The 21,396-nt window shown below is 37.3% G+C and overlaps 3 protein-coding genes across 6 annotated transcripts in view; 1 reads left to right on the top strand and 2 right to left on the bottom strand.

Annotated features, from left to right (window-relative positions):
• Positions 1-2,034: 2,034 nt before the first annotated feature.
• Positions 2,035-8,627, bottom strand: LOC114355312 (uncharacterized; the record flags this gene model as incomplete). The annotated part of the gene is made up of 2 exons (XM_028308103.1): positions 8,212-8,627; positions 2,035-2,165 (listed from the first exon to the last, which is right to left on the bottom strand). Coding segments are annotated over exons 1-2 (323 nt in total), but the record flags the coding sequence as incomplete, so codon positions are not given.
• A 795-nt stretch (positions 8,628-9,422) lies between these two features.
• Positions 9,423-13,760, top strand: LOC114355310 (lipase member H-A). The gene is made up of 6 exons (XM_028308101.1): positions 9,423-9,532; positions 9,876-10,057; positions 10,445-10,575; positions 11,582-11,763; positions 12,178-12,330; positions 12,791-13,760. The coding sequence occupies exons 1-6, from the start codon at positions 9,442-9,444 to the stop codon at positions 13,135-13,137; spliced, it is 1,086 nt and encodes a 361-aa protein (XP_028163902.1). The 5' UTR covers positions 9,423-9,441; the 3' UTR covers positions 13,138-13,760.
• The window catches only part of Pi3K68D (phosphatidylinositol-4-phosphate 3-kinase catalytic subunit Pi3K68D), a 46,070-nt gene continuing 37,828 nt past the window's right edge, over positions 13,155-21,396 (bottom strand). For all 4 annotated transcript variants that reach the window (XM_028308095.1, XM_028308098.1, XM_028308099.1 and 1 more), the window contains exons 31-33: positions 19,702-19,898; positions 19,062-19,207; positions 13,155-14,991 (exon numbers count right to left, since the gene is read on the bottom strand). In XM_028308095.1, coding sequence (XP_028163896.1) covers positions 14,728-14,991; positions 19,062-19,207; positions 19,702-19,898 — 607 coding nt within the window. In that variant the 3' untranslated portion in view covers positions 13,155-14,727. The remainder of the gene's footprint in view (positions 14,992-19,061; positions 19,208-19,701; positions 19,899-21,396) is intronic.

The raw sequence follows: 21,396 nt of genomic DNA, 5'->3' as shown, positions 1-21,396 counted from the left end.
AACGGATTACAAATATTTAAAATATAAATAGCAAGGGCAATATTTTGTACTTTTATACGCGAGTAGTTGCATGCTAGTCATTTTGACTTATTGACCTCTCTTTCTATTACATACTAGCTTTCCGCCCGCGGCTTCGCTCGCGTGGAATTTTGTCTGTTACAGAAAAACAATATCGCGCGCGTATTTGCTCACCGTTTAGACCTACCCTGGACTACGACAAAAATTTTAAAACCAAAATCAGCTCAATCAGCCCAGCCGTTCTCGAGTTTTAATCAGACTAACGAACATCAATTCATTTTTATTTATATAGATAGATTAATTCATATCTGCGTGTCTACTTTAAACATTGAATCATCTTACGACACGTGTCATTGTTTTGATAAAGGATTTTTTGGTGTTTCTTATTCTGCCATAGAAAAGATATTTGTTTTGGGGCTGATATTTCACCAATTGTAGGTATGGAAAACTTTTTTTTGTAAATACATACTTATTATACATAGAAAACACCCAGTCCAATACAAACAAATATGTTCATGCACACAAATGTTTGTACTGTGCGGGAATCGAACCCGCTACCACTTCGAACCACTACACCAAACGGCCGACAATACAAACCTAGCATTTAAAGTCTCGCATAATATTGTATTTAATGCGCGTTGAACTTTCTTCTCTCACTCTCTATCATATTAATTAAATTGTTATTTAATTTGAAATCTACCTAATCAATTTAATTTCAAAAACCACTTACAATAGTTTTAAAAATCTAGATTTATTATAGATTCAGTAAAATAATAATATTTTATGTAATAATATCAAATAAATGTAATTTTAAATATAGTTCCATATTTTACTGAATTTTACTAAATCAATATCAACTAAACACACTCTAGTCAAGTGTAAGTGGTGTAGTAGAAACTAATCGAGTATAGTTTGGAGATTACTTTTTTTACTAAGCTCCTCCAAACTATACACGATCAGTACGCAAAATTCGTGTATAGTTTGGAGTCACAGATTTACAAACAGGCACTCCGAAATATACACGAGCAGTTTCCTATGGGTGCGTTCTGGCCATGTATAGAACGGAAAGACGCAGCGAGCACACGTAACGTAAACTCATGGTAAGCACACTGGCCTCTTCAACCCTGGTCAGTGTGGGGAGTGCAGGCTAAATCCTCCATTTGCCAATGGTAAATTAAAAGGGTCGTGCTCCTGCTCTAGAGTCTATGGCCTGATGATGATTTACAACTATTTCAATTGATCTATGTGTCAAAACAGCTATGATTGTGATCAAAAACAATCGCCTCTCGATTAGATTACTTCAAGAGTTGGTTTATCTACAGCGTCGCTAGACGACTCCTTTATCATGCGTCATTGCATAATGGCATTGTAGATGATACTTTTAGAATTTTATGAAGTAGGTTATTAATTTAAAACAGACATCGTTCATATATCGTTCCATTCTTTCATTTAATCATTTGTGGCACAAATACAATATTTGTTATTTTGGCAGAATTTGAAACAAGTGATAAAAATAATGATTCAAAAATAAACCGCTATGGTATATTTTCGCCTCTTAAATTTGGCTAAAATCCATAATTTTATTTAGGTACCTATTACTTGCTTTGATGGTCGTCGTTCTTTCGTTTCACGGAATGAAGATCAATAACAAAACATAAAGATGTTTGCAGATTTATGAGCCTTTTTCTATGGTTAATTTTTCCCATGTATTTTAATACAGCGAAAAACGAAATCAGCTAACATTGGCAGAGCCGTCTTCAAAATAATACTCCGTCATTTAGATTTAGATTTTTATGCAGCCAAATGAAAAAATGCTATTTAATTCTGGCAGAATAGAACAAGATCTGATGATCTCCCACTTTTCAAGTGGATGTCGAGAAATACTTCAACCCGTCTGGCCAACGTGAGGATTCGAGTGTAGGCTGAATCCTCCCTTTTGCTTCTGCTAAATTGGAGCTCTTCCTTCATTAGAGACTAACTGACCTGGAAGATAAGATAAAATGGATAATAACTTACGATGTATTCCTAGCGCTAATGTACTGTTCTGTAGAGTCGGCGTAGACCCGCCAGGTGGCGCGGCGTGCTGTGCTCGTGATCCACGACTCCTCGGTCCCTTCTGCGAGGGACTTCTGCAGCTCGAAGGGGCACTGCAAAAAATAATGCTAGTAAGGAATATGGTCTCTATCTTAAGGTACTTAGTACTAGTTTTGTGTACCAGAGCTTGTAAATAGCCAATAGAAAACTGATAAACCTAAAATTTATCCATCGAAGTAAATTAAGTAATGCTAAGTAATATCTCAATGAATTTATCATACTAAACTTTGCCCCACGTGGGATTAGAACTTTCAAATGGGTGCCATCAAAGTCCGATACGTTAGCTACCAGGCTAGGTAATGAAATTGTAAGTTTATTGTCTGCGTGTCAAAATCAAAATCAAAAATATTTATTCAATTTAGACCACAAGTGGCACTTATGAACGCTTTAACGGTTTTATACTAATCACTGTTAAACTTGACAAAGATAAAGTTCATTCAATGATGTGACAACTACACGAGTACACGTAGTCGCGTCTAATTGTCCCTGTTAAAATTTACTAACTTTTTCTTTTTATGACCTAAAATAATATACCAAGTACTAGGATGAACTCACTCGTACATAGGTAGGTACTCGTATATCATGGATATTAGGATGTGCAGTGACTAGGTAGAGATCACAAGATTGTGTGACACTCCGACAATATCGAGTCATATTGCCATGGGCAAGAAACGGAAAATGGTTTTAATATCGGAATGGAGATCTTTAAGGACGGAAGAGATGAATGGAAACGACTTCAGATTAAAATATAAATTCATATCCCGAAAACAGATGATAACGTTATTGTACCACAGAATAATAATAAGTACTATGTAGTTATACATAATATATGTATGGACTCTACATAGTAAAGATCCCTCTTGGACGAATTCGTCCAAGAGATCCCTAGATGTCGTTCTAAAAACAATATAAAAACTAAATAACTGTTCATTTAATTAACTACAATTTATTTAGTTTTGACAAAAAAAGTCAGCCAAATGTGTTAACTAGCACCGCTATTAACAAGCACGCTAATTTTATTGTGCTCATGTTTTATAAATAATATAATCAATACGAAAGATTAATTTTGTTTCGCGTTTTTATTTGTAAAGTTATTTTTATTTACAAACTTCCTTCAATGTAAACTATCATATTCTATTCATTATATTTTATTTATATTTTTATGTAGTATCCGCTTTGTTGACGCTTATATTTTTTATAAAAGTGTGCACTACATACTAACATGATCATAATATGTGAATATGAATCATATTAGGAATATTCAGGACAACATTACTATGTACATAAAGTTGTATAATAAGTTTATTGTTAGTAATTCATCTAGACATTTTTTCGACCCTCTAATTTACCGGAGGCAAATGGAAGATTTCCCACACTTTCCATACTTGTCAGACGGGTTATGTGGTTGCGGAGGCATCTCATAATTTTTGACATCCAGAGGAAAAGTGGCTGGTCTAATTCGGAGCATTGCCTTTGCTAAATTAGAGGGTCATTCTCCTGCAGTGGAGACTAAATGGCCTGGATTTTTTTTCATGTAAGTATACAGACGGTCATAGCATGACACGGTATAGTGCGCAGTCCTATGTAAAATTTAAGAAATCGTTTCTCGCTTGAGCGGCCCTGCGACGTGTGGTATCGATACGGTAGCGCGGCCGATTATCTCGGACATAGCAATTAGATCGCACCGCTAACTATAATGATCGCCGCACTCGATGCTACAACTGCTTGACACACATAATGAAATATTGCAGTATAACACCATAGAAAATCATAAATTAAACCAACATTTAATACTTTAATCACCGATGCGCAATTTCTTTCCGGATCGTATAATATTTTTAAAGTCAAAAAATTCCAAAGGTTGTATAATTAATAAATTAATTATTAACCTTGCTTCGCTACTTTTTTAAATAAACTTTTGACTTGATCAAATCATCTTACTATTGTTTAATAACTTTAAAAAATATATTTCCTAATCGCACCCACGGCCTTTCGCTTGCCGGCAAATGCTCTACCACCACTGAGAGCAATATCGTGGGTTCGATTTCCACCTTAGACAATTTAATTTTTTCAAATTATTAAACATGCGACTCTAAATAATAAATAAGTATCTTAGTTCTTGCAATAAAAAGATATGAAAGTATCGGGATTTCCCATTTTCCAGTGGGTGACCTCAAATGTACGCTGATGATATTCATAAGTTTCCTTGTAAGTAACATGTTTTGCAATGATGTTGATACCTATCGTTTCGATTGTGCGATAAACGCGTCGGTTCGATTCGAACAATGATATTGACAATTGGTTAGTTTTCAACGGAATCCTTTTGACGAGAACTTCTCTGAAAGTGTACTATCTACCTGTTGCACAATAAAGAACGTACGTACATTCTTGAAACTTGAAGCTTTATCATAAGTCCGAAACCACAGTTCTTGACACCGAAAGTGGCCAAAAAGTTGACAACACAACCTTATTCTAGTTGTAGTAACAACGACGTGTAGCGAACTTTTTGGCACCTTTGGGTGTCACCAAGTATTTGACGCTAACTGTTACTGTACTATTATAATTAGCAAGCTCATTTGTTAACTTAACCATGTTCTTATAATATGTATTGTCAGTAATGTTTAATAGACGTGTGTGTGGCTTCCCGTGATTCCACAACATTAGCGAGTGAGTTTTCCCCCGGGAAACCCCCTGACGCGGTATAATAGCGGGAATAGGTACTAGGACTATAATTACGTGACTTCGACAATATACGCAAAGTAATGATGCAATTTACTGGCGCCTCTATTAGGGTTTTCAATTAGGTATGTCACGATTTTATAGGTACGCGTATAAGGTCGAACCAGAATCTTCCAGAATTGTAAAAGAAACGTATTGATTTCGGGGATTCGGAATTCATGCAGTTCAAGCCTTATCCAGTTGTCACAGCCTGTCCAGTTTTTGTAACATTCGTATACTTACTTAGTGGTAAAACGAGTTTCGGGATTTTACAAGTCCTTAAAATTTTCAGGTTTTCCTGAACTGACTGGCAACCCTACGCTTTGATGACAAGTTGACAAGCTCTATTTAAAGAAACTAATTGAACTGTACCAAAGTTTGAGGCCAGCCGTTCGCCAAATAAATTAACTTGACCCAAAAATATAAAGACCACTTTAATTCTGAATGTTTGGTGAATTAATTCCGAAAGTTAGAACATTTTTTCTAACAGAAGAGAGACAAAATTTGTTTTAATATGTTCTTGCAGCGTAAAATATTATGTTATTTTTATGTTAGCTTACGTTTATTTAAAATCAGCTAATAAATAATAGCAAGAACTTCATCCCGAATGTAAGGAATAGAGATGCTAGTTTCCCTAAACGGATGTTTTACAAAACTTCTACTTCATGAAGTGATCAAGTGAATCAGTCAAGAGCGATGTATAGTCACATGTAAACCTATAGACCTTTGGACTAGTCAGAGCCAAAGTTAATGCCTAACTTAACAAAAAATACATAATCACGTCTCTACATTTGGTACATTTAGTTTCTCACATTTCATAATGCGTATAAAAATTAATGTATTACAATCTTATGTAACTGCATGCAATAATTAAAACGATCTGGACAACGACATTAAACAAAAAACTTGTATTCCGATAACTGCTACCACATTCACTACTGTTATAATAAACAAAAAATCAGAGCTAAGCAAAAAAGGTCAATGCAGCGCGGAAGTAGCTATAGTGAATTTACAACTGCCTACTATAAGCGGATGAGTCAATAACAACCTTGTAAGAAGGTGTTGGACAGAAGCCAATAATAGCTGATTAAAAAATGTACACAATCCACTAAGCTAACGGCGTTCGACATTATGACTGGCCAATAATAATATTGGTGTCAATAACCATCAATATTATTGGCCTTCATTCACACACAACTAAAAAACTTTGATATCGATTAATTATTTTCTGAAATGAATAATAATATTGTTAATTTAATAAATTATGATGCGATAATGAAGCTATGTCAACCGCCTATGACGATTCATATTTAGATAACGGGACTTTTACTGACACGCTACAAGAAGAAAAAGACTTCACAAGATCATTATGAGTGGTTCAGTTTGTGCTGCGTAAAGCAAAATATTTTGAATGGACTAGGTATACATATCTAGGTGAGAACATGTTTAACGGAATAGACCCAATGCGATATTGTTTATCGAGAGTGCTCGTAATAGAACACCACTATGTTATTATTTGCTTTGCATTCGTTCCGCGTATACGTAGAAAGGTGCGAATTAGCCTTCAATACATTATTGATGTTTCGCAATTCATTCTTGACATAATTAGGCTGCTATCATGTCTTGCGTGAAAATACGACAGCATAAATCGCCATACACTTCGGAAGAACAGTTTTGTGCTTGTAGATTTAGATTTATAACTTGTTTATTTATGATCGATAAAAGTGAGGGTGATTGATGATTGAAATTAATTAAAACAATAATTTTAAATTCAGCAATAAACTCCTTAAAATGTTGAGTTTTAAGTCCAGAAAAAACTCATACCACCAAAATACGAAATCATTTTTTTTCTTGCTACGTCAAAACATGAAGTCAGAATATTAAAGAGATTCAATCTAATAATGCGTAATTATTAACATCAGGTATTTTATTTACAACACGTGTAGTTATTTTATTGGTAAAAGTACTTGGTTCTTCAAAAAATATCCATAATTGGCTTCGTCTTGTTAACACAGCCGGCAAAAGTAATAGTTCAAATTAAATATTGCTGTTAACGTTAAATGCCTAATTAAAATACAAAGAAATAGGTACTTTGTCAGCTAGTCATTAGTTCACCTCGAAGTAGAGACAACTACCGGTCTAAATGTAGAGTAAAAGTAACAAACAAAATAATAGCTCATGAAATGGTTCATCAGGAAAATAAGGAGAAAAACCAATGAGGATAAGTATAGTTTTCTAAATTCTCTAGAGATACCTATTCATGCATTTGTTTGGTGATTTTCTAAAAAAAAACCTAAAGATATTTTATGATTTTATGCACTTCTTTGCTGATTTGTAAGCCAAAGGTCAATGGAATGAGAAACACTTGCAGTGGCATATCGAAAGCGTGCGTGTGCGCAACCACGGCGAAACCAGTTCGCAAAAAATTCACCAAAAGCGGCGCGACCGCTTCCCTACAGCCGGGGGAGGGGGGCTGAAGGTAGAGTTCCGTGCTCTGACTGGTTAAGTTGTGAATTTGGACCTAGGGTGTACCTGTACGGGTTAAAAATATGATTCATTTGTTAAAATAAGGTAATAGGATATTAATTGTAAACATATCTCTGGCACTCGGAATAATAAAGTAGTTTATTAGGTACTCCTTCTCTTTGTTTTTAAAGTCAGATAAAGAAATATACTTACTAAGAGAAAGCCACACATTTCCCGGAAAATGTCAGATAAGGCATGCGTGTTTGGCTAATCGCCCTTTGACGACTGAAAATTTACACCAGCAGGGTGCGATTATTTTAATATTAACTAGGCTCTATTACCTAAGTTCCTACTTTAATATTAAAATAATTTCTTTGTCTCTACCATGATTTAAACGATATTTTAAGCTTTAAGGTCGCCGTTTGAAAACTACACACATCGAATGGTACTTTAACTAAACTTTTGAAGTAAAAAAGTAAAGTAACTAACTATGGAACCACAACAACTGCAAGAGTCATACATAAGAAAATAAAGAAAACCGGCGAAAAAATTCGGCGTCAACTTTTTACTAACACCACTGAAACAAGAACTACTCGTCCTCATCATTATAAATCGTCTTGCAAGCCAATTGCTGAGGAGTGTAAAAAGTTATTAGATGGAAAAAGAAATTGGAGCGTTAGACTATGCGGTTGGCATTCCTTTTTTATTTATGCATGTTTGCTACGAATATGCATAATTACATCTTTACGCCTAATTTGCTAAGCTGACTAGATATTTATAGTCTTAGAGCGACAATTACTTTACTGTAGGTGATTAATTCCACTCCAAGTTTTAAAAGCCAAAATGTTCCCCACAAACGGCATGTGATAAGAAGACTGGCGATAATGATCTAAAAAAACAAAACACTAAACTTACTCGAAAACAATCATCAGACACAGAGTAGACAGAAACATTCCGGTCAGCTAGCCCGACCACGTACGCTTGGTCCATCGCCAGGGCCGTCATGTTAAGACCCTCATGCTCCTCCTCACTCGGGTCCTCCAGCCAGGACCTGACAGCCTCCGCGTACCACTGCCAAGTGTCATTAGAATACACTGTTTCATTCATTTTGCACAGATACAAACACTCGGAATTTCACGTTTGTAACTTCTTCCTGTCCGAAGTAGTCAAAACTCTACTCGAAACAGCTGATTCTGAACATTTTAGTGCGATCCAAAGTTTATTTTTGTACGATAGAGCGAAGGGAGAGGCGCGTGCGAGCAGCTAAGTACGCGAGGCGGCACTGGCGGCGGAGCCGGTGCGTTGTGGCGGTCGTGCCGCAAGTTAGTAAATAAAGACGACTTTCTGCAAGAAAAATAACTATTCCAACAATAAACGAAAGCGCAGCGCCTGCCAATGATGAGATTTTCCCGCGAAAACAACATTACGAGCGTTCTCCTTTAGGAAACTGGTGCGAAAGCGTGTGGTTGGAGCAGTTACATAAAAATAGCACCACTCTACTCGTACAATAATTGTCATTCAGTTGGCGATATTCTACTTTCGGCTGTGTCTCAGACCCAAGACAGAACATTTGTGCAACAAGCGCAGCTTTATCTCAAGTAGCTTCAGGAAAATTATAAAGTTCAGGACGCTGACTATTGGTTGTCTAGAAAAGATTCATTTTTCTTTACATCAATGTTACTCGTAATACCAATGGTAGCACTCTCTTCTTTTAATATTTAAATAAATAAAATAATCGATTTAGTTGAACACAATATCGTAAAAATGTAGTCACAGACTAATTATAATAAATCATGTTAGTTTAATAATACAGGCATGCTAATTATTCTGATATAATAAGCGTATAAGTATAAAATATGCAGATCTTGAGGCCAATACAGCAATGGCATGAACTCATGCAAATCGATGATTAGAAAACGTGTAATACTTGGTACAATATATGAGTGCATACGCTCTGACCCTGCGTCTGCAATCATGGCTGGCCTTCCCTGCACAAGAAACTCGATACTAAATCAATGCGTATGCTTATTAATACTTATTAAACAATTAATCAGTCCTGCCTCTGTTCAGTTCGAGATCACCCGCTCCATGAAAAACAATCTTCAGGCGATTTCAAAACATTAAAGTTTACGTAGTTAAATAATAATGTTTGCGAAAATAGCAGTGGTACTTTCAATGTGTGCTCTACAAGTTATTTGTTTTGATCTCGGCGGTCCTGCAGGGTTTATGGCCGATTGTAAGTTTTATTGAAATTAATCACACTTTTAACAATCGAGTAATACGAGTAAATGGTCTCTACTTCGGTAGAGGATAATCAAATATTTACGTTTGCTAATCATCATGCTATGGTACCTATACATAAGGGCGCCACTATAAATTGTTATTTAACGTGCAATAAACAGTTTTAATTTGAAATTTACTTGACTTTTGATAGACGAAGTGTTTGATTCCGTCAGCGTGTTATGAAACCGATTAATTTAAAATTCATCGTTATTTTTTAGCTAGAAATTTTGAAAACTCCCTTGCCTATCCATAGCAAACGATTCAAAAGTAGATAAGTTTTATCTTGTTACCAACAGGTCCAGGAATGAACCGCAGCACCAAGCTGTCAGAGCGCACCAAAAGGTCTCAGTCGGTAGTAGTGATTCGGCCCTCGAGTGGGATCCTGTCAAGCCTCATCGCAGAGAAGCGGTGCAGCATCAGTGCCAGTGGCGCTGAGTGCACTGCGGACCACATCGACCTGTCGAAAAGGAAGACACAGGTAGGACTAAGGCAGATAACTAAGTACTTCAAAACGTAGACTAGAGATCGATTTCTCGACTATTATTATACAAATATGCCATTTTACATAAAGTTAAGCAAGTAATAGCAAAGGCTTAACTAATGTTAAAGCATTTGTTTACGTAAAAAAATAACAATCCATGCTAATATTATACTTGCAACAAAAGTAACCATGTTTCCTTTCAAGCTTCAACACCTGAACCGATAGATGCTATTTGGCATAGATATAGTTTGAGACCCAGGGAAAGAGGAGTTTTAACTAAATTTTGGAAGTAGAATACGCGCGCTATTATGTCTTTCTGTGAACCAAATTCTAACAAGCGAAGCCGCGGGAAACAGCTAGTGTATAATGTTTTTACCTATTTAGGTGGTGATCGGCGGTTACCTCAATTCGGCGTCGTCTATACTAGTCCGCTCAGTGGTGCAGCCTTATCTGGACCTCGGCCGCAACGTCATCGTGGTAGAAATCTTCCCTCTGCTTCTACGCACATACCCTGTGTAAGTTGTAGACTATGCTTATCAGAAAGTAGAGTTAGAGATAACTTAGTTAAATATTCTATCATTAGCTAGATACGCATGCAACACCAGTTTTGAAATTGCTTGGACTATTTTACAAACTTTTATATTCTGATACATGTGGGGATGATTTAATATGTAAAACAAACAGTAAAGTGTGTAATACTTACTCCTTACCATCTCGGTATCAAAGAAAATCGACCTTGAATAAGTAATACCTGCACAAAATCAATTCAGTGGAACGATGGATATCAGAGCGTTACCATTTAAGTATATGGTCGCGAATATCTTGTACGCACGATTTATTACTAACTTTACGAGAAATAGACGTGAAAATATACAGACTTAAAAGTCGACAATAATAGGTTTTCAATGACGTCATTATCCTAGTAACGATCAGCCCTCTATCCTACGTGGTTTGTGAACCATTAACGTATAAAGAACCCAAGTAGCTACATGATGGGGAAATTTATAGGGTTCCAACCTACAAATGTGTTCCCAAATTACGCACAGCGCGTTTAAATCATATAGAAATCGTCAGAAACTCGTGCATATGCCAAGAGATATCTCTAAACGCAATGTTTCTGTGGTTGCCATATAATTACGCGGACGTATATCGGACTAGCTTCTTAGTGGAACACTTTGCGTGTGCTAAGGCACCAGGCACCGAGCGTACAGTTGATTACCAAATATTATGAGTAAAGTGATTCGATTTAGGAGAAGTCGCGTTAAGAGTCGGAAGAATACTGCACGATAAAATGTAGCCCCTCGCTTAAAATTAAAGGGCTTTACCAGATAAGAGGGCGGAACATGGTGGTTGGATGGTGGGAAGAAGTTTGGATAGCTTTAGCACAGGACTATGGTCCGATCCAAGGAAGTGGCACGTTTGATTAATTTTAGTGGGATCAGAATAAATTTTGCAGTCATCAGTTTCAGGCATATTACAAACAATGTAGATGCAAGTGTACAATTTTCAATGTCTCCACAGGGCAGCTCGAGTGACAAGGCCGTTCGGCGCGCTTATAGGCGAGTACCTCGCATCGCTCACTGAGCACGGACTGACGGCCAACCGACTGGAACTGCTGGGAGCCAGCTTGGGCGCACACATAGCTTCATACGCAGCTGAGAAGTTCTGGGAGCTGACTGGGACGAGGCTGGCTAGACTATCAGGTAGATAATACTTTAGATTCTACTACTCGGTACTCTTCTTATGTCACCGAGATAAGCCAGAGAGTAAATCCAGACTACCAAATAACACTGATGTAGCTATGCCACACGTGGATTTCACAGTTTTCTTTCCCTTTAACCTTTTCACATAAGGCATCATCATCATCCGTATTGCATTATGTAGATACTTCAACGGTAGAACTGCAGTCTGAACGAAAATTGTATTACTTTTATAATAAATCCCTTACAACGACAAAATTCGTCAATAAGCCACAATAGCCGCACGGTGAAGGAGTCTTATTGATAGACTCGACATCCTAAGAACGCGCTGGTTGGAAATCCGCCACTCTAAGTACTATTGAAAAAGAGATAAAAACACTTAAAAATGAGATGGCACTTATTATTAACAATTTCCAGCTCTAGACCCAGCAGGGCCGTGTTTCCGCAACCTGCCGTACCTGCATCGACTGAACCACCACGTGGCGAGGCGAGTGGACGTGCTGCACACAAACATTGACGGCTTCGGCATAGCGGACCCCTTGGGCCATGTCGATTTTTACGCTAATGGAGGTAGGATATGAAATTTAAATACATATTTAATTTTTCTGAACATTTCGTACTTCGGTGTTTATTTTTTCGTCACGCCCTATCAAGCATGTAGCTTAGGGCCCTCTCTCACGGCGACAGCATCGCTACTAACGCGTTAGTCGCATTTGCAACGCACTACAGAAGTGATGCCAACGCGCTACTAACGCGCTACAGCAGCGCGAATGCATCGCTACAAAAAGTCGCCGTGGGCGAGGGCCCTTATTTTTTTTTCAGACAAGCTTCTAAAGATGTATGAAAAAGCAAAGCTGTTTAAATATTTTTAACTAAGGTCACTCTTGGATACGGAAAACTGTAAAAAAATATACCTACTTTTATAAATATATTCGTCCCAACTTCAGCAGTAGCAAACATAAAGCCGTTACAATAAAGCATGCTGTATAAAGTAGGTATTACAGTTTAAACTGAATAAACATTATTTCAGGAGAGTATCAACATGCGATAAAGAAGGAATTCCTTCTACCGTGTCTCGTATACTGCAGCCACACCCGTTCCGCCTTTTACTGGATAAAGGCGTTCATGAACCCTGAGAAGTTCATCGCCGTCCGCTGCGACTCCGTGGCGAGGGCGCGACGAGGCGACTGCTACCGGACCAACGTCACCACAAATCTTCTTGGACCCAAAACGGACTTCAAAAAACCAGGAATATATTACCTTCCTACCAACGGAGCACCCCCCTACTACAGAGGCAAAGACGCCCTCAAAGCACGAAGCCTCGGCTCCAACACATACCTCCTAAGAGTAGCCCCCGACGAGGACATAATTCTCTGACAAATAAAACACGAAAATACATTTGGAGCGTTTTATTTCATTTCATTACAATATGCAAAACAACAACTACTTATTATGTTTCGTTACGCCGAAATTCAACTCCTACATTCGTATAAAACTATCTAAAGTACATTATATACAGTGGTTATCAATTCAGTCGAAAATCACTAAAAGCTCTCGAGTGAACTAGTTTGCTCTCGACTCGGTTTGAGCAAATATTGGAAGCCATTTATAGATATTCGATGTTGTTCACATCGGTCTGATATTGACACAATTTTATTTATTGGTTGCGATTGTAAGCACACGTAATACTTCATTGATTGAATGAAAACACATTATTAATACTATGAAAATGAAATTCAAAAATAATAAAGCGTTTTTCAGTAATTGATCTAAATTCATATAAATATTAATTTACAAAATAAAGATTAACATCATAATTATGATTTCCAATAAATAGTGAATCTAAAAATAATACAATTCCAATAAAATAGACGTGTCGGCAACACAGTAACAAACGTATGATATTTCCTCGCATATCACTTGTATGTGAACACCATGCAAACCTCTAAGGATGCGACAGCTCATTCAGATCTCAAATGACCGCTAACTAGCTAATTAATGTAACATTTAAATATATCTACGCGAACGGTGACACAGACCAAAAGCACCACAAAGCGACAATAAAGTAATACAAAAATAGTCAATTTATATAGGAATGTAAATAACGATTAAGCCGATAGAAATTAATATCAAGCAAATAATTGTATTATCGCAATTGTTTTTCCTTCGACAATAAATTGATTTTAATCAATTACAAAACATTTTTTTGAATACATGATAGTGATTTTATTAAATCGTAAGTATAAGTTTATATTGTGGTATTATAACCACTTTTATTAAACTAGGTAGAAAATTGATATGTGTCTAACGTATATTATGTTTGAAAAAATTTCATTATTAAAGTTACAACCACAAAGTGGTTTGATTGACAATGGTAAGGCCACTATCAACATTATCATAGTAACAAATTGAAGTTTGGCACTAATGTTTGAAAATACAATAGTTATTTAGGCAAATTGGGTTACCGACCTATTGAACATATCACGCAGGTACGTAAATAAGGTTTTGAGCTATGTAGTTTAAAAGTAACAGACCGTTCATAGTACATTTGTGTGAGAAATTGTACGTTGGAAAACTCTGAAGCGGTTAGCTAAAGGCGTAACTAAAATTCATATACAAGCTTTCATGATTAAATAGGTAAATTGTCTTTTTATATCTTCAATAATTAATCACAGCTTGGAAACAACGTAGTATCCAAAACTGAATATGATCTTCATGTTTTATAAACGTGCGGCGGTGTTTGTGTAAAGACAAGTACATCGCAAGACACGTAATTTACACGATCGTTTTAAATAATTAGTGATTTTAAGTAATCTGCAATATAATATTGAAGCTGAAACATAATCTGTACTGACCATAGATTTAAAACAGCACTAAAGCGCCATCTACGTGTTCTGTACTAGTTACGCCCGAGCCCGCTCACGTGGGAAAATCCGTTCTCCAAATAGCGGAGCGGGCGAGTATTAGCTACCGAGGAATGTACTCTAAAGGATACCACGCCACAGTTTCTTCCCTCAGAGGCAGCGAATTGAGGGGAATCACCACTCCGCCTAGGAACTGGTTCTCTTGTAAGGAGTCGTAGTGCCACACTGTGGCTTGAAGACTCCTGTTCTTGACGACTTCTATGGGCAGCCGGTATTCGAGCATCTCCATGAATGAAGGATGCGAGTTGCGTTTCAGAACGCGCGTCTTTCGCTTCGTCTCTTTGGTTGGGTCCGGTACTAGATATACCTGGCGATGAGAAAATATTGGTTAGTTTTATCATTTGGTACAGTGGTGATTAGTCGTTTTTCCCTAACAGTCAAGGATAATGTTTTATGAATCATGATATCACACTCACACTTTCACACACATACATTTTATTTTATTTTCATTTTATTGTGTTCGCGGGTGGATCCGCCGATTTGATTCCGCGAGATTTATTTTACGTTTTTTGAAAAACTTTACAGGAATGCGTGCAAACTAGCTTAAACTGAAAGGTTAAGCAATGAGCTTTTTAGATCAGTGTGAGGCCCTTAGATGCAATCGTTATTTTAGAAGTAACAAGCGTCCAAATATTTTTTCACAAAATGGTAATGACGTTTTCCCAATGGTAATGATTTTATTAAAATGGTAATGTCTTATGTTAATGGTGATGACGAAATATAATTTTATAGTAATACATTAAATTAAAATAACTTGAAAACTAAAATTTAGATATAATTGTTCAGCTAAACACCAATCCTAGCTAAGCACGTACCTATTAAAGAATGGGTTGGAAATAAAAGTAAATGTAATCAATAATTTAATGAATTAATTGAATTTGGAACAATACGGACATTAGTTAAAAAATTTTTACGTTCCTAATATTATTCAGAATCAGAAAAAATATATATTTACACCAATGAGGATTTTGAATGAAAAATATGCCAAGCTACTCTTACTTAGACTTACACAATAGTCAACATACAAGAAATGAATAAAAAAACGTCTTTTCGTAAACTAATAAAAAACATTCTCATTTAAAAACAAAGCTTAAAGAACAATGGGACAAAACGTCCCCAGAACTGTAGCACTTTAATACCTACCTTATATGATAATACCTACCTTATATGATAATATAAGGTAGGTATTAAAGTGCTACAGTTCTGGGGACGCTGCTAATACCCGACCGATCTCTCTAGCTACAATCACGGCAAAGGTCCTTGACAGTGTGCTTGACTCTCTACTAGATAAATATTTAAAATCACATGATGCTCAATTCGGGTTTAAGCCTGGACTGTCGACCGAGAGCGCCATCCTTAGTCTTAAGCACACTGTCAGGTACTATACGGATCAGGGGACTCTCATTTACGTATGCTTCCTCGACCTCTCCAAGGCGTTCGATCTTGTGTCTTATGACATCCTTTGGGATAAGATGAGGAGGCAGGGCATCCCGTCAGAAGTATCACAAATATTCCATTATTGGTATGCTAACCAGATTAACAGTGTAAGATGGGCTAACGTTTTTTCTGAGGAGTATGGGTTGCAGTGCGGGGTGAGACAGGGTGGGCTGACGTCTCCCAGGCTTTTCAACCTATACGTAAATGACCTCATTGTTGCCCTTAGCAGTATGCGTATCGGATGCTGGGTAGATGGTGTTTGTATCAACAACATAAGCTACGCTGATGATATGGTACTGCTGGCGCCAACAATGGGGGCTCTCAGAAAGATGGTGGGTGTGTGTGAAAAATCCTTCCCCACACCAGAATTAAGCTACCTCCATAAACCACGATATTTTCAAAATTAAGACTAAATGTTACGTTCTCTTTGTGTCTCCATATTCGCTATCTTCCATCGATCTGGTTTAAGAGAACTCTGCACTCATAAGTGAAGAGATCATGCCTCCAGTCGTTCAAGACCCAATCACGATATTCACGTGAAAAGTTCAATATGTTTTTTCGGTGCTGTGTCACAAGTTGGAGCTTTCTCGGGTATGCACGACCCTATACCAACTTCAGTAAATCTCCTGTGAACTGTGGGCTCAGTCACTCTTACTCCTCGAGTGTCTTTAAGGTTATTTCTGGCTTGAACAGCAGGTAACCGCGACTTTCTGAAAACTCGAAGTTGTAAAAAACGGTCATCCCGTCGCGAAGTACGCCTTTTTCTGACTTGAACCCTCCTCCTAACGACAGAAATGATCAATCTGTACCGTTGGTTACTGCCATGGGTGGTCGATACTGATCAACGACGTCTTACGGCAGCCGATTTGTATGCATGGCCGTTACTTCTCATTTCATCTGCCTTAATGATTTCTGACGGTGCTAAGCTGGGCATAATAAACCCTTATAAGTAACTGAATGCTTACACAACAAAATTCTCAGAAAAAAACATCTTTCACGTAAAAGAAATCCAAATTAGCAAAAGCTTCATTCAATTCAAAACACTCAACGAAACTGTTGATGGGGTAATTTAAACAAAATAATTAAAAAAATATACTGTTGGCAATTATTTTTTTCATATTTAGAATTATATTAAAAAATAATGTCATAATTAGGCATTTTTTTCCTAAAATAATGATGATATTGATGCTTTTTTTTCCGTTCCTCTAAATCTGCCGGTGTGTGTATCTTGGACACTACGTTACTGATGACCATAAAGATCATGTTGATATCGAGAGGGAACGAAGGGCGCTGGCAGTAAGGTGTAATATGTTGGCTCGCAGGTTTGCCCGATGAAATGACCATGTCAAGATCACTCTGTTTAAAGCATACTGTCAGAGTCTATACACGGGAAACCTGTGGACCACGTACTCGCAGAAATCGCTTAGCGTCCTTCGGGTCCAATATAACACCGGTTTCAGGATGCTGTTGGGCTTGCCTCGCTTCAAATGTTTGCTCAGTCGCACACTGACGGCTTCTTTGCTGTCCTATGCAAGAAGACTGCCTCGTTGCTCAGTAGGATACGGGCGAGCCCCAACAGTATCCTGAAGACCGTGGCGGAGAGGTACGACTCTCCTATTATCCGACATTTCCTTCGGCTACTTCTTACCGAACGGGTTGGATAATTAGTGGTATGTTATTCGTTGCTCGTAACAGAACAGAATGCACGTAAAAAGACAATGCCGGAAATTGGCGTCTTTTTTTTTTCGCGCGGCCATCGACCAAACTTTGTTTTTTGATTATAAAATAGTGTAATAAACCAAACTTACTATGACATGTATACCTCTAAACTCAGTCTGAACTGAGTTACGAGCATTACAAGTTTGATGATTTTCATACTAGATTTGCTTTTTGTGCGCAAGTTTTGTAAGAAATTGCAACAAAATATTGCGCAATTTTTTTATTGCGCTGATTCTGCTCCACACTATTGTCTGGAGCCTTTAATGGATGGTATTGTTTGTTTACACATACAATCTCACTATTTTGTTGCAATTTCTTACAAAACTTTGCGCGCAAAAAGCAAATCTAGTATGAAAATCATCAAACTTGTAATGCTCGTAACTCAGTTCAGACTGAGTTTAGAGGTATACATGTCATAGTAAGTTTGGTTTATTACACTATTTTATAATCAAAAAACAAAGTTTGGTCGATGGCCGCGCGAAAAAAAAAAGACGCCAATTTCCGGCATTGTCTTTTTACGTGCATTCTGTTCTGTTACGAGCAACGAATTGAAGAGTGGGACACGCGGACACAAGCGGGGATAAGTCGCGTCGCAGCCGCATTAAAGAACCTTTGATGCTGCCGCGATGGCTATGACGATTTCTCGTGACAAAATTTCAATTCATGATTCCATTTTTTTGGCTAATACGATTTCAATATAATTTTGTTATTTTGTCACGGTAAATATGTACATTTTAAATTTATAATCAAAATCGGGTCTGTGTATAGGTAAAGTAAAAAAAATTAAAAGACAACGGCAAAGGTCAGTACTTTTACTGTGATGGTAATGACGTTTAGTGCGTGTTTTCTTGATTATCGAAATAACTTGAAGTATTTAATCAATATGGATCATGGCGCCTTATGTGGAAACTTGTATGAATCGTTATTCAGAAGTTTAATTTACCAGAACTACAACAGTTTTTTTTTTATCGATCGGAACATAAGTTTTTTACTGTTTCGTGGATTTACCCTCGCTCTAAACACTGATATAGTCTATGTTTTTGGTGAGGAGCCTGACTCTCGTTACACAGGTTAACCTTTTACGATAGCGACACATATCTTGTAATTTAAGTGTTTATTTAATAAAAAGTATTTTCATTTTCATGACAAATAAGTCCGATTTGCGCAACTAAGGATTCCCTTTCAACTTATCGATCGTCATAAAATTGTGAGCTGTATTACCTTGACATAAGGGTTAGGCGGCAGTCCCTGCGGCGTGATAGCGAGCGACTGGGCGTGTAGAATAAGTACAGAGAGCACTCCTCCCGCGTACTGCACTGAAAGCTTTAGCGAGCCCGATCCACTGCTCTCGGCTTCGGTCGATTCACCTGGCGAAAAAACACACGTAAACAAATTTATTTAAAGAATAAGTTACACAAGTAATATGACGATTGTAATGTTATTAAAGTATTTAGATTGAAAGATAAATTATGTTTTGATTAATATCTTACACGAAGCAATAATCTAAGTTGAGACGAGTTCATTTACCCACACATAACAACACAAATTGTTACTTTTACGCTCTCAACTCAACATACTAATGATTCGGATAATGCACTTACTTGATATTGTCATATATATCTTCAGCAAAAGATATACAATAAAAAATGAATTGTGTCGCCATTTCAAAAGAGTTATAAAGCTCTTACTTTGTAAAATGCTAAAGGCAAACTGAACACATTGCATTAATCAATTGACAATCGAATACTTTGCGTGAATTTTTCGCCTTTATTCTAAAGTGTACACTCAAAGATGTATTTCCTTTACTAATTAGCCGAGTTACCGAGTAGTTTCCAGCTATTAGTTTAAAAAAGGAACCAACCTCCTTTCTTCTTCCTCTGTGGCTCCACATCCTGCTGGTCCCTCAGCAGCGGATGGAAGAACGTATAAACCAGGTCGGAGTGCGCAATCTCGTCCGCCAAGTTAAACAGTGACGTGAGAAACGCCTGCACGTCGCTGAATCGCCGCTCAGCCACCTGCTGCGTGTTAGATCGGCCTACGTGCAGGCCTGATGGGAGGCTGGAAAAAAATATATCACGTGATAAGTGCAACAGTCCCATTTATTTTTTACGGTTATTGGACTTAGCAGTTAGGCAGTGGGTGGTTGATTCTTTGACAGCAAAGAGTAACATTGAATAGTAATTTAGTCATTTTCAAATTAAATAGTAATTTAGTTTAATGACAAAGACCTAATTTTTATAAGAGAAGGTTAGTAAATAAAAGTAAGTATTATCAGGCCTGGCTCACTCCGCGCGGTACATCCGATAATGAAGAATGTTCACTAATTTTGTTTTTTAGCTTTCTGTATTCTCTGTTAAAAATAAAAAATACACGTGAAAAAATTATTTCGATACGTCAATTAGTTTCCAAGATATTGAATTTTAAAAGTGCGGGCGGCGGCCGGCCCCCCATTTTATGCGCGTGACGTCATATTACAGTTACTGGCTCATATTTGTATGGGTGGAATCTTGCAAGCTCAATTAAGACCCACTTCCGGACAACCGATTAAGCTGAAATTTCGCATACACATGTGATTTGGATGACCATGCAATATTATGATGACATGGAGCTGATCTGATGATGGAGCTGGAAGGTGGCCATAGGAACTCTATAATAAAACGACTTAAATCCATCGAGTTTGGGCTCGTTCGTTTTGTATTGATGAGTACTTCAATGCTATACAGTAATCAAGGTCTGATGATGGAGCTGGAAGGTAATTCGCAATAAAATGACATAATCGCATCAAGTTTGGGTTTGGTTAAATTTTAATTTCTGTGATGGGTCTGGATGTTAATATGTATAATAAGTATGTATTTACAAAAAAAAATGTATTTATGTACGCTTATATCCGTTGTCTAGTGAGCGGACACTGTGAATGTACGTCACGCGGGGTCACGTGACCGTCGGCGGGACTCGATATTTAAGCGAACTTTGAATGCCTATAAAATCATAACTACTTGGTATTTTTGAATGAAACAAAAACCAATGTATTTGTATATGTAAAAGCTTAACTGTAACATAGGTTTCAAGTGATTTTGCATACCTAGTAACATTCTCAATTACCTACAGCGAAACGCCCCGCCGGCGGGTATTATATCAGTCGAGTGTCACGCGCGCGCTCGTCAGGACGCTGGCGTGCGTTGTAGTATGATTATAATTCTATGATCGAAGTATTATTTAAAAATGGACATAAAGAGAAAGAAATATTGTGCGGCGTTCGGGTGTTTAAATTCGAAAAGTAATCTACCGGATTTATTTTTTTTTCGCTTTCCAAAGATGCTGAAAGGTATGTTGGCCATGTAGGTAATCAATAATTCTTAGGATAGTATAGGAACCTAACCTACTATGACTACTGCTCAGAATGCGTTCGTTCGTTTCAGCCAAATGACGTCCACTGCTGGACAAAGGCCTCTCCCAAGGTTTTCCATAATGAATGCATACTTACTTACATACGTACCTCATTACAAATAAGTAGATTAATTATTTTTTCACTAGACAGCAACCCTAACAGCGTAAG

The sequence above is a fragment of the Ostrinia furnacalis genome, unplaced genomic scaffold (assembly GCF_004193835.3).
Source record: "Ostrinia furnacalis isolate ACB-3 unplaced genomic scaffold, ASM419383v2 OfSCF2381, whole genome shotgun sequence".
Classification (NCBI taxonomy): Eukaryota; Metazoa; Arthropoda; class Insecta; order Lepidoptera; family Crambidae; genus Ostrinia; species Ostrinia furnacalis.
This window is presented reverse-complemented; position numbering and strand designations above follow the sequence as displayed.

Coding starts and splice junctions, on each gene's coding strand:
- LOC114355310 (XM_028308101.1), top strand. CDS start 9,442: ATGTTTGCGAAAATAGCAGTGGTACTTTCAATGTGTGCTCTACAAGTT. Junction 10,058..10,444: donor TGTCGAAAAGGAAGACACAG/GTAGGACTAAGG, acceptor TTACCTATTTAG/GTGGTGATCGGCGGTTACCT. Junction 11,764..12,177: donor GAGGCTGGCTAGACTATCAG/GTAGATAATACT, acceptor AACAATTTCCAG/CTCTAGACCCAGCAGGGCCG.